The 16,142-nt window shown below is 43.2% G+C and overlaps 1 protein-coding gene across 3 annotated transcripts; it reads left to right on the top strand.

Moving 5' to 3' along the window:
- Nucleotides 1-115: 115 nt before the first annotated feature.
- ctbp1l (C-terminal binding protein 1-like) lies at nucleotides 116-13,854 on the top strand. 3 transcript variants are annotated; one of them, XM_085292679.1, is made up of 11 exons: nucleotides 116-292; nucleotides 1,339-1,387; nucleotides 1,763-1,909; nucleotides 5,627-5,781; nucleotides 6,664-6,808; nucleotides 6,925-7,131; nucleotides 7,250-7,464; nucleotides 8,133-8,263; nucleotides 8,368-8,495; nucleotides 9,715-9,832; nucleotides 9,916-13,854. In XM_085292679.1, exons 3-11 carry the CDS (start codon nucleotides 1,849-1,851, stop codon nucleotides 10,100-10,102), a joined length of 1,347 nt encoding a protein of 448 aa, XP_085148805.1. In that variant the 5' UTR covers nucleotides 116-292; nucleotides 1,339-1,387; nucleotides 1,763-1,848; the 3' UTR covers nucleotides 10,103-13,854. The 3 variants fall into 3 exon arrangements, with proteins under 3 accessions (XP_085148805.1, XP_085148813.1, XP_085148820.1); XM_085292687.1 differs by lacking the exon at nucleotides 116-292 and adding an exon at nucleotides 507-609; XM_085292694.1 differs by lacking the exons at nucleotides 116-292; nucleotides 1,339-1,387; nucleotides 1,763-1,909 and adding an exon at nucleotides 2,617-2,748.
- The last annotated feature ends 2,288 nt before the right edge of the window (nucleotides 13,855-16,142 follow it).

The following is a 16,142-nucleotide window of genomic DNA, read 5'->3' as shown; positions in this document are numbered from 1 at the left end:
AGAATCGGGTCTGCGGGTGTATGTGTAAGAACGCTGCACACGAAGTTAAAGTTTAAGCAGAAAGTTTTGATAGCTGCCTGCAGACTTGTTGCACTAGAGTTTGCGCGTCTTTGTCGTTCCGCCTTGAAAGGTGAGGGCGCTCCTTCCAGTCCAAGGATGCTTTCTCGCACACTGTCTGACCCCCACATCGACAAGCCACTTCCTCTTTGTCTAATTTCATGGCGATCGGGAGAGAGGGAACACCGCCGACGCACGCACACTGTCTGAGCACTCCTCAAAGAGTTTATTCGGGGTAAATAATTATCATTTCTCCTCACAAGATTCGCTTTTTAGTTCACAAAGTAGATGTGGTTCAAATCAAGCATACGGGCGATTGTTCCTTCCCCGAAGAATTAATGATTTTAAAGCTTCTGGGTCAGATATTTCACATTGTAGCGCTCTTCGCTGATAACAGATCGGACGAAATGGGCTCCCCCTCCGTTCTCATCTCCCACACACTCAGCTGCACGCTAGTTATCGGCGATAGCTAGCTAACGTTAGCAACGCTTCAAACGCCTCATGTAATTGTGGACGTGGGTTGTAGCAACACTATTCACGAGTTAATGAGAAGTAAATAACATCAAAAACAACGTGTACTCGAAAGTTGGCGGGAGTTTGAACTTGCCACTAAAATGTTAGAGAGTCCTCAAGTGTTTGTGTTTGGGTTAGCTAGCCACCGTCGCGCAGCTAGCTGCTGTGCTATGTGTTTAGTTAGCGATAGCTCGGATTGCGATTCAAAAGTTAATGCTAGCTGAACTAACTCGGAGTGGACTTTAGTGAATGTCATCTGCGTATATGAGTCAATAAATGTAACGTTTGCATTTAACGGATGAATGTTATCCTTCATTGTAAGCGTTCCGGTGTTTCTGGATAGAGTAGAAACGAGTGAGCTAGCACTGTAAGCTAACTAGTTCATTAACGGTAATTTGGGAGCTAACCGTTGGGGATATTATAACCAAAAAGTTATCAAGAGTGTCCTTTCGTACTGTTTATTCGTACTGTGTGCCTAGGTTGTTGTAGTAAAGTTAAGGAGAAAGTTGGGGAACACGAACGAGTGTAACTGTGAAAAAGAAGGGGGGGAAAAAACTATGCGAGTTGTACAGCGCAAGTTACTTCTCTCAAAATACTTTTGCCACTAGATGATGGCCATATCATTTTAATTGCTGTGCATGCGATGTTATAAGTGTCGAGTTTTATTCAGTTATTATTATTATTTTTATTATTTTAATGAGCCACCTGCAGCGTCACTGTTTCGCATTATTATCACCTAAAGTAATTTTATCTCTGCTTTGTTTACAGTGTAAACTAAGTTGTGAAGCTGACTGGTGCAACAGACGCTATTCTCCAGGTGAGTGTCTGTCTAAACCCTGCAGCTGTACTAATAAATCCTTATAATAAGTTTCTGGGGGTAAATATACAGTATATTTCCCCCAACGCCCCCAAAACCGTAGTCCTGTAACTTTTTAGCTTTAGTTATCACTTGATCTTGTGAAAAAAAAAGTTTCACTTGAGAGTGTTTTCATTCCTGGCAAGTTTGATTATGGCTAACTTCTAATACTCCAAATTCTATGTGTTTAAAAAGAAAGTGACTCTTTTTTTGAATTCTAAAATCCTCATTACTTTTCATTTGCAAGTTGGGTTTAATGCAGGTGTCAACATAAGGATGCATTTAAAATTTCAATTTTTTTCATCTTTTCATTTTTGGCTGGATTCTTGTACGCAGGTGAAAATACGTGGACGTCATTAAAGGGACCCTGCCACCACTTGGATCTGTTCTTTCTGTGTCCCTGGGTATAGACTGCTTGGTGTATGGCTCTGATGGACAAGCACAAACAAATCAAGCGGCAGAGACTCGACCGCATTTGTGAGGGTGAGACTATAAGCATTACAGTCATATATATGTAGGATTCTCAAAAAAAAAATATATATATATATATAAGTGTTTTGAGGAAGTATAATAACATTTGTTTGTAATGTTCCTGTGCCATTGCACATAATGATAGTTTCTTATGAAATAATCTTTAATACTTGGTTGCAGAAGAGATTTACTACATGCTGTGTCCTCATGAGAAAACCACCTTTTAAGCCACAACTCACAAGGGTTTTAACTCCGAAGGCGGACAGTAGTAAAGAATTTGAAATATCCATCAGAATGGGCAGATGCACACAGTCACGGTGAAATTAATTGTTTCGATTTTTAGGTGAGAAAAATAGGTGAACTTGGATCTTTTTAGCAAAATGCATTTGAAGATGTTGCACTGCAGATTTCTAGAGATACAGTGGTTGGAGAGTGGAGAGTTGATGATAGTGATGAGACATAACGGTGCGCTAAAATGGAGGGAAGCGTCTGGAAGAGTCTCAGGAGACGGGTGAAAGGGAGAGAGGACAAGGTGAAGGGTCGTGGCCGCAGCTACAGGGAAACGGGCCAGCTGTCTCTTTAAAAAACGACAACAGCCCCCCAAACCGCTCTCAGCCTCAGCTTGGGCTATGCTAATGAGGTTAGTGCTGGTTGGCTGGCTCTCAATAGAGTCGCCCGGTGATTGGAGGCAGGCTGTGGGGGAGGGGCTGGGCGTGGATGACAGCTGGGATCCAGTCAGCCAAGAGCAGGCTAACAGAGAGAGAGGGAGGAAAAAAAAAACGAGCAATAGAGGGAGAGCAAGGCGAGGGTAGAGAGAGAGGAAGACAGGCTGACAGACTTCATAATGCAAGGTTAGCCCCGGTGCTCATGTGTTTTCTATATCGGCATGTGTTTTTGAAATTTGTGAACTGTGGAAGGGGGGAAGGGATCTAGGCTCTGGGTGTGGTGCCGGCTATGTGTGTGCAGTTTCCCTTTTTTCTTTTTTTTCCTTTTTTGTCTTTAGTGTGTGTTGGTGTCGCAGGCGTAAGAAGGAACTGAATAATCGCATGTGTGTGTATGTGGGTCTCACTGTGTCTGGGTGGAGTACTGCTGCTTGCTGCATTATCATCGCTTGCTGCCCCTCCCCCCTCACCTCTTACTCTAACTACAGAAGGGGGGGGGGGGGGGGAGGAGGAGGAGGGAGTAAGGGGAAAGAAAGGGAGAGGGAGGGAGAATGAATGAATCACTGAATGAATTGCATTGTGTGTGCGGCCATGCTCGCTGGTTGTAGGCCTCGGGTATACCGATGTCCTTTGCTCAGATTGCTCTCTGTGTAGGCCTACTTGGATATATATTTTTACACAGGGAGTCTTTGTGACGCACCCATTTGGGTTTTTCTGCATAGTAAGAGTCTTTGTTTTTTGTCTTTTTTTTTCTCTAGCCTGTTTGCAGTCAGCATGACGGCATTCTTGAACCTTCTGCCGCAAATGTGAATCACACTGCTAAATGGTGTGCATCAGATTGAGTGTACCAGGCTTTATAAATACCTTTTTCCCCTCAGCTTGTGTGCATTTTATTCATGAATTGAGATATGCTCAGGCGTCAGAGGAAGCTTTTGCAAATATTTGTTTTCCACCCCCCTTCCAGCTACCAGCGCCTTTTCTTCCTCAACAGTCTCACCATTACGTCCTGTCTTCTGTCCAAGTAAATGTTCCTGCTTGTCACACTCCCCACCATGGGGGCAGGCGCACACACACCTGTCACCCAACAGGACTGAGATAGTGAGTGCTGGCGCATGTGTGGAGTCAGTCCAAGCCTGAAGACGTTAAAGTCGCCTTCACGCGTCCCTAGAGATTATTTGGGCAGGTTATCCAGCTCTCAATCCAGGTGTTAAGTGGACTTTAGCTGGCTTAAATGCAGCAAAATGTGTGAGTAGCACAGGTAATTGTCTAGAGAATCCACAGCGAGTGAGTGGGCGTCATGTGTCCTGCCTCCAGCAGGCTCTACCCAAGTGGACAGTCTCCTGTTGTCTTCTAGTCCTGAGAAATAAGTGTTGGATCTGATTCTCCTGAAAGATTTATCCAGATTTCATGTGAGAAAACTACAGTGAGCAAGAGTAAAACACACTTTACTGATGTAGCTGTTTTTGCAAAGATGTGGCGTTTATAATTTAATTGAATAGTCTGTACCAGTAAAAATATGATTTTTATATACCAAAAACAAAAATATTATCCAACATACTTAAATGTTGTGTTAAAACACTGACATGGCAGATCATTTATTTAAGATGTTAATATTATAATTTCTTTTTTGAGAAGACACAGACTGAAGTGTTAGGGTGTTTGCTGAGTGGCTTACTAATGTTACAGTTACATTATGTTGGCATAAGCATTTAGTGTTAGCCACTGCAAACATTTCAGCCTATAAAACAAAGTTAATTTCACAACAGCAGTGCCAGCTGTCTCAAACAAAACGCTAACGTGTATTTCAGGATAACCTAAGAAGGACCATACTTTGTTTGCTGATACTATGAAGTGAAACCCACTCAACTTGAATTCCGTGAACCGATCTGGATGCTGGTCTTTCAGGTGCTTTGCTCAACTGGAAGTATTTCCTCCCTTTCTCTAAAAAATATCATTTAATTTGCAGGGGGCATGTTGCACTTATCATCCCTTGCTTGCCCACCTTTGAATGCAAAGTACTTCCTGTTTTTCTTAGCTACCATATCGGTTCTCGCGGCATCCCTATTGATCCCTCTGATTTGTGGTAATCGTGCAATATTGACCGTAGTGCACATGAGCCAGTTGTGCAGATGTTTGCTGCTGAGGTGTTTGTGAGTGTGCGATTGGGGAAATAAAAGGGTACAACAGGAAAAATAAGAAGTAGGGACTCTTCCAGACGGGAGAATTTAGGTCATGACTCAGGCCCCCCCTCCTCTCCAATCCCCACAACCTCCTCCCAGAGACCCCACAGTTTTCTCCGCCCCTCCCCCAGTCATCATACACCCATCACCTCACCCCCGTTGTCCCTACCCCCACCCGTCTGCTCATACAGTAGGCAGGCCAAGTTCCCAGAATTAACACTTAACTAAAAGCCTCTCTTTCATTAACCAGTGTCCGAGCTTCCCCTTTATGAGTAGTAGATTTGAACAGGACGCGATGGATCTGTGAAGTCTTGACGGTGTATAATGGTTACATGCCATCCTAAACAGAGCTGGAGTTCAATGCCAACTAGGCCAGATGGCTGGACACTGTCCATGCCCCATCATAGATATGGTTACACATTGCTTTTGTAACCTTAAAACACTTGGTATAAACACACACACACTTAAACACACCATTTTGATAGTTCCCTTAAGGTTCTGGTGTAAGTGTTGGAAAAATACAGTCATAAAAGTCTTGAGTTATTATTGTCTAGCTCTGTTTAGCCATGTGCGCAGGGTTTTTTTTGTGAGGGTATGATGACTTGTATCACGTCGGATAGTCCAGACATGGGAAATGCAGACTGTTGAGTCACAAACCTTCAGCTGAAATTTACTGGTTCTGAAATGCAAGTAGCTGGTAGCTCTTTACGTCAAACGTCATGTGGAAGCTACATTTGAAAGGGGGCAAAAAAGCAGAAAGGCTGTGTAACAAAATCTGTTTGAAAACAAGTGCTCACATGCGTCTGTGGCAATTTGATACTTTTACCTGGTTCTTGCTTCAGATTGATTTGATGCACATTTGTCCCTTTTCTCCCCGGCGGACTCAGGTATCCGACCCCCAATCCTGAATGGGCCAATGCACCCTCGGCCTCTGGTGGCCCTGCTGGACGGGCGTGACTGCACTGTGGAGATGCCCATCCTGAAAGATGTGGCCACAGTGGCTTTCTGTGATGCCCAGTCTACACAAGAGATTCATGAAAAGGTAGAGGAGACACAAGCACACACGTTAAAAAGGCACGACATTCTGATGTCACATGAAACATTCTTCTAAAACCTTCTAAATGTCAAAAAAGGCTGCATTCCCTTTTCCTAGAGCTGTAAACTTCAGACAGCGTCTAAGCTGTCTACACAAAAGAAACCTGCGGAGAAAAAAATTCCCCCCCACACAGATTTGGCTGTGACAGATGGCTCAGACATATTAACAAGCACATTTTATGTTATGTTATGTTACATAGTCTCTCAGAGAGAACCCTCTCACTTCTTTTTTTCCTTACTTAGAAGGCTCAGTTACTAACTATCTCTGACCTTCCTGTCTCATGTTTTTCTTGCTGGCTGCCTTGCTGGCCAGGATGCTATTGTAGCGGTCCTCACTATCATTCACCTGCTTCCTAAGAGAGGATCTGTCCCATGGTTGGAAAGATTCCATCTACACCATCCTGGGCTGCAGCTGGAGATTGTTAGTCCTTGCTTTGCTTTGAAACTCCATTATGAGCTGGAGAATCGCTCTTAACAGAACCTGCAGCAGATGGAAAAGTGTTTCATGTACAAACAACGTGAAGTCACTCAGGATTAGCACCGCTAGCTGCAGCCCAAGACAGTGGAGATGAATGCAGTTGATTAGTTTAGTTTATTATTTCTTTCTTTATTTCCTCACTTCATTATTCATTTATCATAATGCACTTAGCAATAGATTTGTAAAGAAGCAGCTGTATTATTTGATGATTTATTTAAGAGAGCATGCATGCACCTCCTTCACAAGTGGAATCGAAATCTGTGCACAACACTGCAGCCTTGTAACAGAATGATAAGTGCAGTCCACTGAGATGAACACCGAGGTGTTAAAATTTCCATCCGTCTCCAACAGGTGCTAAACGAGGCAGTGGCCGCTCTGCTGTACCACACTATCACTCTATCCAGAGATGACTTGGAAAAGTTTAAAGGCCTACGAGTAATTGTCAGGATCGGCTCCGGCTTCGACAACGTTGATGTCAAAGCAGCCGCTGAGCTGGGTGAGAGGATCAAATTTGTACTGTATTTTCAGAGACTTGTACAGCCATGCTGTGACACACAGTAAAACAGAACGGTTTAGTTAGTGTTTCTTTCTTCTTTTCTACCTGTTATTTAGGCATCGCTGTCTGTAACGTGCCAGCAGCCTCAGTGGAAGAGACAGCGGACACTTCGCTATGTCTGATTCTCAACCTGTACAGGCGAGTAACCTGGATGCACCAAGCTCTAAGGGAGGGGACCCGTGCTTCTAGCGTGGAGCAGATCAGAGAGGTGGCTGGTGGCGCCGCTCGTATCCGGGGGGAAACGCTGGGCATTATTGGTCTAGGTGAGTAAAAAGCGTAGTGAGGGGTGGCATCAAAGTAAGGAAATGTGACGAATTTTAAAATAAGCCTGTGCACCACTAATGGCTTCTTATACCCCTAACCTCCCCTTCCTCCTTCCAGGACGTGTTGGTCAAGCAGTAGCTCTGCGGGCAAAGGCCTTTGGTTTTGGCGTGATCTTTTATGACCCTTACCTGCCCGATGGCGTGGAGCGCTCACTCGGCCTGCAGAGAATGGCCACTCTGCAGGACTTGCTAATCCACTCTGACTGTGTGTCCCTGCACTGCAGCCTCAATGAGCACAACCACCATCTCATTAATGACTTCACCATCAAACAGGTGTGTGAACATACTCCAAATATCCAAAACAATGTTGGTTTCAGAAAGGGTAGCATTACTTCCACCTCAGCTATGTTTTGTTTAGAATAGATTGTCTAGTGACAACATACCTCTGCTATCTGTTTAAACCCTGTGAGTAGCTTGCGTTGTTTATTTTAGATGAGATTAGATACGACTGCATTCTGCCGTACTACTCTAAATATTATCTTGCATCAGCTGATAATTTGGTTCAGTTAGGTTATTAATTTTAGATGTATTTGTCACATCCATATGATTAGAAGTTTATTATCAAAATGACTTCAGTAACATCTGAGGACTCGTTCCTGCCTAATTCTGCCTTATTGCTCTTTGTGAGGATGAAAAATATTTTTCTGCATTAATTGTAGTTTTTTGGTGGGATTAATTCAACATAATCATTATCTAGAATCAGCTAAGTAAATAATCGACAGGACTTTAAATGAGAGTGACAATTTCTATGTGCCAGACATTTCAAACATTTGCAGCTTTTCCTGAGCCAAACCTTGTAATTGTGTGACTGTGTGTGTTAATCAGAGTTTAATAGTGCTCATTTGTTTCAGTTTGTACTGCATTTCGCTGGAAATTGAAATTCTTAGCCTTTCCTCGCAAGCTCTCATCCACATTGTTGAATGATATTGTTAATGACACAGATGCGCCAAGGAGCCTTCCTGGTGAACACATCTAGAGGCGGTCTGGTGGATGAGAAAGCACTGGCTCAGGCCCTAAAGGAAGGCCGGATACGAGGTGCCGCCCTGGACGTCCATGAGACAGAACCCTTCAGGTAACCCTAGTGAATTGGGCTCTAACTGGCCCGCTACATTCATACATAAGTGTGGTGCAAACCCTCAGTGCTCTCTCTGTATCAGCCTGTACTTTCTTCTCCAGTTTTTCAACAGGCCCTCTGAAGGATGCCCCCAACCTGATCTGTACCCCGCACACATCTTGGTACAGTGAGCAGGCATCTGTCGAGGCTCGTGAAGAGGCAGCCAGAGAGGTGCGCCGGGCCATCACTGGTAAGACGTGTACACTCATGAGATCAAGCCATTTCTTTCGCTGCAGTGAACGCATTATCATGTGACACTCCTCACTTTTTGGCAACTATCACTTTTCTAATGGCAGTTTGGGTTCTGTGAATCGCCCAGTGTTTGTATCTCTAAGCATGCATACAGGTTTTTTGTGGTTAGGACAAGTGCAGAATTAGTGGATCAGAGCTGGAGTCTGACTAATTCTGGATTTTCTTAAGATGCGTGATAGAGTTTTAGAGTGCTACCAGGAGTACCCCTTGTTTCTCTTTTTTGAACTGAGCAGTTACTGTCATATTTCAGACCGGCTTTCAGGACAAAGTTACTCAGTTTGGATCAGATGTTAGTGAAGGGGAACTCTGCCTTTACACTTTACTAGCACTACCCTTGGAAAAACCTAGAAACTCTTCTAATGATCATAAAACCAAGTTTTTATTACCGAGGTCTCAAAACTCATTAAGGGTCCATGGGATGTCCTCAAATATTGTCTTTATGGGAGAAGAGGTTAAAGAGTAAAATTCCAAAAACACAAATTTTTAAATTCTTGATTATATTTCCACACATAAAAATTTAAAATGAAATGCCTACCACCAAACACAGAGCATGTATGATGAATCAATCAATCAAAGCTTTATTCGCGACATGCAGGTTGCCCTGCAGTGAAATGGGACCCCCCCAACCCCCCCAACCTTACAGACACAACACAGACATTACATGGGGATACAAGTCGAAGATCGGTAGCGTTACAGAAAAACACTGAAATATACACAACAATGGGAAAGTACAAGAGGGAAAAAAGAGACCTCTACTCATGCTGTGCTTCCATGGTAGGACAGCATGAGAACAAGAAACAGAAAAACTCCTCTGCACAAAAAGCACATAAATGTCCACATCACACTTTGTGAAAGACATGACAAGCCACAGGATTGGGTGGGGGGTGAGGAGTAATACGAAGCGAACACAGCAGCCGCCCTGCACAGCGCTACCATTCCAGCGCGGCACATAGACCTGCTGTGTTCCCCCGCAGGAAACAAGCATCGAAGGCGTTTGGAATACACAGGCTTCATTGGAGTAACGTGTTCCCTGTTGCCATGCTGAGACTGTTTTGACTCATATTGCTAGAACATTAAACCAGAAATGTATCCGGTAGCTGAATAAGGAGGTTGTCGGTCATATCTGACAGCGAAACTTTGTGGTTTGTTTACTGCAGGGCGTATCCCCGACAGTCTGAAGAACTGTGTTAATAAGGAGTATCTGATGGCAGCCTCTCAGTGGCCCGGCATTGAGGCCGCTACTGTTCACCCAGAACTAAATGGAGCCGCCTACAGGTGAGCGGAGAATTGACCGAGATTGCCTCATTGGTGATAAGGTTGAATTTAACCTGATCTGATTTTGTTTGGCTCTGTGTCAGATTTCCTCCGGGGCTGATCAACGTTGCAGCAGCAGGCGGTCTCCCAGGAGCTGCCGCAGGCGTTGAAAGTTTGGTTCCAGGAACCCTGGCACATGGCATCGCCCCCGTCTCCCACCCCCCTCACGCCCCATCCCCAGGGCAACCTACTAAGGCCGAAGCCGACAGAGACATCCCTTCCGACCAATAGCCCCCCCCCACCGCCGTCAGCACATTCCGTCATCTCTGGAAACCAACCCCCACCTCCCAGGATCAGACACAACCCTACCCTCCAGTACATCGGCAGCACTAGTTTGACCTGACGTGGCTCTACAGTCTTTTCTCAGATCACATAACCAGCCCAGGAGTGACCTGTCCACACCACAACAATCCACCCCCCCAACCACCACCACCCAGAATACACCCTTGCCTCCATCATCCACCTGCTCACCCACCATCCCCTCATCTCCTTCACTCCCCCACTACGTCAGCAATAACTGTGTTCTCAAGGATTCAGTGATTGGATTGGTTTATTTCCTTAGTTGGTTGTTGTTTTAATGAAAAGTTGATCTGCTCTGGTTCTAGATGTTAATGTTTGTTTGTTTAAAAAAGAAGAAAACAAGAAAAAAAGCATTTCTGACACGAGGCTTTACAGTCTGCCTCCTGCAGTCCTCCTCTGACCACTAGAGGCACAGACACAGAATGGTTGAAGCCCCACTTTTGTACATTAATGGCTCATGTTACTGCTCTCTTCCTCTTTTCTTTTTCTTACCCTTTCCATCTTTCTCATGATGGGGGGTGAAGTTTGTACTGAAGTAAAAGAAGAAAACAGGACAGAATCACAAACAGTACATCCTCTTCTCCCTGCCAAGTATCTAGCTAACCCTTTAGCCCACTTTGGCCCTTGTCTCTCCTCTGCGCTGTCATCAGTTTGCTCAGCAGAGGGATCCATAATGCTGTCAGTGTGGAGCTCTCTGACTGTCACAGTGTGTTTTTTATCTGCTAAACTCGTCTGTGAGTATTAAACCCATTATTCTTTGTCAACTTTCACTGCTGCGATTGTCTAGTTTTAGGACAGTCATCCCTGTATTTACACACGCTTTTCCCCTTTTGGATTGTGATGTCATGAGATAAAAGCTCTGAGCGTCATATCAGAGATGTACCTGCATGTCCTGGTATGAATTTCTATCTCTTGCCAGCAGTCTTGAGTGATGTGCGTTTGAGTGTGCGAGTGAGCGTGTGAGGTCCTGTGCACCTGGTGCCCACAGGGACTCGATTGCAGCAGCTTTTCTGTTTTTCATTTTCTTCCCAGTTGGAAACCCAGCAGCATTTCAGCAGAGGGCGCTGTCTGGCTGCTCAGAGCAGAGGAAGCTGCCTGCAGCTTCTCTCAGTCACAGTTACAGGTAACCTTTAGTGACGAAGAACACGATGACACACTGCCGACGTTCAAACCACAGGAGGGGTGACCAGGGATAGATTACCGCCTTATTGTTAAGCTCGCGCCACAACCACCAACACACCCACTCTGTCACCCACCCTCCACTATTCTCCCACTGTGATGCTCCAACCCTATACATCTGCTCATGAATCCATCAATTCCTTCAAAGTGCGAGGGGACGATAGAGATTAGATTCTCCGTAGGAGCAAATGGGACGGTGTTCTTGCATGCTGGCTCATTAATGACCGTGGCATGCGTGTGTGTGTGCGCGTGATAGTGTGGGTTTGCGTGCGAGTGTGTGTTTGTATGTTCCCTCACCCTTATAACAAGCTGTTGTCGTTCCAAAGGAATAGCCCCTAGGAGTAACTCTTAAACGCTGTTGCCCTGGTGTCATGGGAACACCACTTCTAGTACCTCAGTAACAGATATTGAATGTACCGTGCATACCCTTTTATTTTTTTGTACAGATTTTCTAGATGCATCTTTACTATTCTTTACTAGAAGGGTTGTAAAATGGTAGCAGTAATGATACAATTTAAAAACAAAAAAAAGCCCCATAAAATAATTTGACAATATCTTTGTAGGTTCGATAAGATCAATGAATACTCAGGCATTAAATCCAATGCGTATCTGTTTGCCTTTACCTTTTTATTTCCTCATAGTGTAAGAATTCGGCACAGATTCAGACTGTAGTCGATGTGTTTCAGTCCCAATCTTACTGGCTGATGGAAAAATGAGAGGAAAAAAAGGAGGAAAAAAACAAAACAAAAGGCGATCGTTGTGATCTGCTAGTTTTCTTTTACTAGAACAGTAGTAGTAGTAGTAGGTGCTGTTTTGTTATTCATTTAATCCACCTTCGTCAAGCTGCTCTATCTATAGTGCATGTGAGGTCATTTTTAAGGGGAAATACTATTGCCCCCCCCCCACTCCCTCCTACCAGACCCCACCGAGTGTTTCCAACCCGAGTTGCCATGTTTGTCGTGGTCAGTTTCCAGTGATGTACAGTTTCCCCCCTCAGAGTCTATGACAGACGTGGAGCGCGTCTGTCCTGAGATGTTAGGCTCCTCTGTCATGTGATGAGTATATATTTTTAATAAATAACCCCCATAGTTTGGATTATGAGCATAATAGTAATCTTAAAATTTTTTTTTTTGCTGTTGTTGATGATGATGATGATGATTATATATATATATTTTTTTCAGTTCATCAGTGCACTGTTATGAAAACCGATCTGTTTTATTTTAATGGATATGCTGTCTGTGTTCTACATGTTGTACTGAAACATTTCAGAGATCAAGAGTTCCCTCTTTCCCCCGCAGCCCCAATTTTTATTTTTTTTCTTCTTAAAAGAAATTTGTCTGATCCCACCACCTTTTCTCTCCAACTGATATCCTGTGGGCCTTACTTACTCTCTCCCCATAATAGTAGCTGTTAGTGAAATTTGCCATGGAACCACTCACTGCCTTAATACAGTTGACCACAGCAGGTGAAGTCAGGAGACACACACCCAGCCAAAAGGAAAAAAGAAGATTGGGCCACATTCAAGGCCTCTCCGCAAAAAGCTCCTCACACCCCAGCAGGCCTAAATCTACCGCACCTTGTTTCTTTATCAGTGACGAACCACATTTAGCCTTGTGTGAACTCTTTTAGCTCATTCTGCAGCACATCAATCCTGTGCTGTACAGCGTTATTTTAAATGTCTTTTTCATTACTCCCTGGTTTAATAGTTCAAATCAGCCGGGCAGAGAGTATATGTGTGTTGGCTAACAGATAAGCACAGTGTGAGTATGCTCATAGCTGATATTTCACTCTTGGGTGTGAGACTGCCCCGCCACCGTTACCATCACCGCTCTGCTGCTCTTAAAAGTCTCCGAGCCGGAGCCACAGGGGTGACTGGTAGGGGGAGGACAAAGCGGACTCTGGTGTGGTCTGTTGGCAAAAAGCAAAAGGAGAAAATTATGGTGAGAGCTGGTCACTTTTTCTCTCTCAGGGTTCAAAATGCACACATATCCTCCAGCAGTCGCCCTCTGTCTCTTGTCCCTCATCCCAAGTTTTCCGCCCTGACAATGTAGAACAGCCTCCTGCATTTTTTTTTTCTTTCTTGTTTTTGGAAACCGCTCTCCCCTTCGATCCGTTTGTGCACAGGTCTGAACTTTTTCCTTTACTCTTTCATTTTTGCTTTCTTTTAGCACTGACATCTAACCATCTAACAAGGAATGAATGAATGAATGCTTGGAAGTGACTGTGTGTAATGTTAAAATTGGGAAATGTATTTTTACAACATGTGAACATTTTTTTTTTTTCCACACACTCTCATTGTGAATTGATTTTTGTTTTGTTTTTTTGTTTTTTCTTTCACCAGACTGCAAAAACAAAACAAATTAAAAAAAATTCTCCTGTAACTAGACTCTTAAGCTTTATTTTTTTGTTTTGTTTACTTTTTTATTAGAAACAATCATGTTTGTGATGGTAACTTCCAATGGTAAACTCCACACCGTATTTTAATAAAATCTTAAAAAATGAAATTTCTCTCACTTCTTTCTTTGCGTTTGTAAGCTGGTACCAGGCGTCCTGCTGTGTACTGAACCTTTAACACTGCCTTTGGTAATTTCTTCGGGGGGAAAAAAGGGGGTCTGTGCTTCATTATTAGTGGTTAGTTAGATGGTGACAGTTAATTGCCAGCTGTGATATGTTGACAGTCAGCATGTTGAGAACATGGAGCTGTGTTTACAGAACGTCTGCCATAAACAAAATTGTTTACTAGCAGGCTTAAGCTGCTCTTTTATACGCCAACTGTAGCTTAGGCACTGCCAGCATGACCACAGGTTTACAAGTGGGCAAAGTAGGTGGGGAATACAAGGAAGGGGGGCTCAGGAGGGTGGAGGGATTATTGGCTCCAAAATTGCTTCCACATGCACACAACCAGGAACTTTTAAAATGGAGCAGAGATCGCTCTTGACCCTGTTTTCATTTTACTGTACTGTGCACAAGTCTAGAGCCACCCCTCATTTCTCTGCATTTGATTTCAAAGGAGCCAGACCTTGTATCTTTTTTTTTTTTTTTTTTTAAATGGTCTTGAGCACTAGTTCTCCAGGCTTTCTAAAGGTCTTTCAAAGTCTTTCTCTGGATATTTTGTTTCACTCATCTCAGCCCAGTGCTTGTACCTGGCTGTTTTAGATGAATATATCTTTTTGTTAAGCCACGTAATGCTGACTTGTGAAACACTTATTCAAGTAAAAGAATGGCATCTAATTCAAGGGATGAAGCAGAGTTGCCTACATATAACGACTCAAAAAAAGAACCAGTTTTAAATTGGATTTAAAACTAGGATAGAGACTGTAACTACCAGCCTGTCACAAAACCACATCATTTGTTCCCATTTTTTCAGCTGAATGTGTGAACAGTTCAAACGATAACAGTTTGACAGGAATAAGGTAGTATTTTTTTTGCACCAACAAGGTGGTTCCTAAAGAGCTAGTAGCTCTTCCCATGGTGTGCAGTATGCCCTGAACAAATTTGAGGAAACTGGACAAGTAGAGGACAAAAAATGCAGGTAAAACTACAGCAGATTAACACTACCTAGAAGTCTTGTCCATAAGAAATAGGAAAAATTGCAATATAGATCTGACATATGACATGAAAGATTCATTTGGCCCTTCAGCTGATCCATCTACTGTTCACAGAAGGAAAATAAGCAGGGAGAAAAGGCTGAGCTGTGCCGAATTACACAAGAACTGCACTAAAAATCAGTGCCAACAGGTCTTGTGGAGTAATGAATCCAGATTTAAAATTCTTGGTTCACTGTCAGAGGATGCCAAAAAAGAGGCGCACCAGTGAGTGTCAACAGCCATCTTGAAAACGTGGTGGAGGCACAGAGGTTTAGAGCTGCATTTCAGCCAATAGCATTGGAGAACGTTAAAATAAACACATAAAATTACGGTCATATTTGATCCACTATGCAATGCCATCTGGCAAGCATCAGACTGTTAACAGCTTCATTTTTTAGCAATGATCACAGATACTCTGCCGATGCAATTAAAACATACTTAGATGGAAAAACAGTGAAACACCGTCAGTCATGGACTGGCCTCCCCAGAGCCCGGGTCTCAACATTATTGAGCACTATGGGTTCATCTCGACAGAAAACAGAGCAAAAGGCAGTCAATATCCAAAAAAGAGAAGAGCTGGAGAGCTTCGAAGCAGCCTAAAAAATTTCAGACTGTATTGAAGAATTAAGTCACCAAATACTGACTTTGAGTGTTCAAACTGCACAAACTCTGTGTTTGTCTTACATACTGATGTATTTCCATGTAAGTTTACACATATTTTAATAACTGCATGCATTTTCCTGGCACCCACACTACCAACAAAGCAGCTACTATGCTAGTAGCGGCTAATGTAGCTCTGAGCATCTTGCCTCAATAATCAAAAGTGACTCAATTTCAGCTGTTTATGTGCTTTTTAGAATTGTTTTACTGTATAGCTATGTTGGGTCTTGGCTTTTTTTTCTTAAAAGGTTAGTTTTCAAGGTTTAATAGTAACCATATGTACCACTTTAGCTCAATAATGGTATTGAGGTATATGCTAGCAGCTATACCTGAATGTTGTTGTGTTTGGAAGATAGATGTATAAAGAAAAAGAGATTTTAGTCTATTTTCTAAAATTTCTTGGTTAAATTATGGTTCAAATAAAATTAACCAAATTTAATTGCAGTTCATACAAACTACAAAATTATTATCAGTCATCAGAGGTAGTATCAGCCCTACTTACTGTTTTTGTTTAAGAGAGTGACAAGCATATACTGTGTTATGTA

The sequence above is a fragment of the Mchenga conophoros genome, linkage group LG2 (assembly GCF_057382185.1).
Source record: "Mchenga conophoros isolate Kocher_MC1m ecotype Shallow Benthic linkage group LG2, M_conophoros_male_GT1.1, whole genome shotgun sequence".
Lineage (NCBI taxonomy): Eukaryota > Metazoa > Chordata > Actinopteri > Cichliformes > Cichlidae > Mchenga > Mchenga conophoros.
The sequence above is the reverse complement of the archived record's forward strand: the minus strand, read 5'-3'. Positions and strand labels throughout refer to the sequence as shown.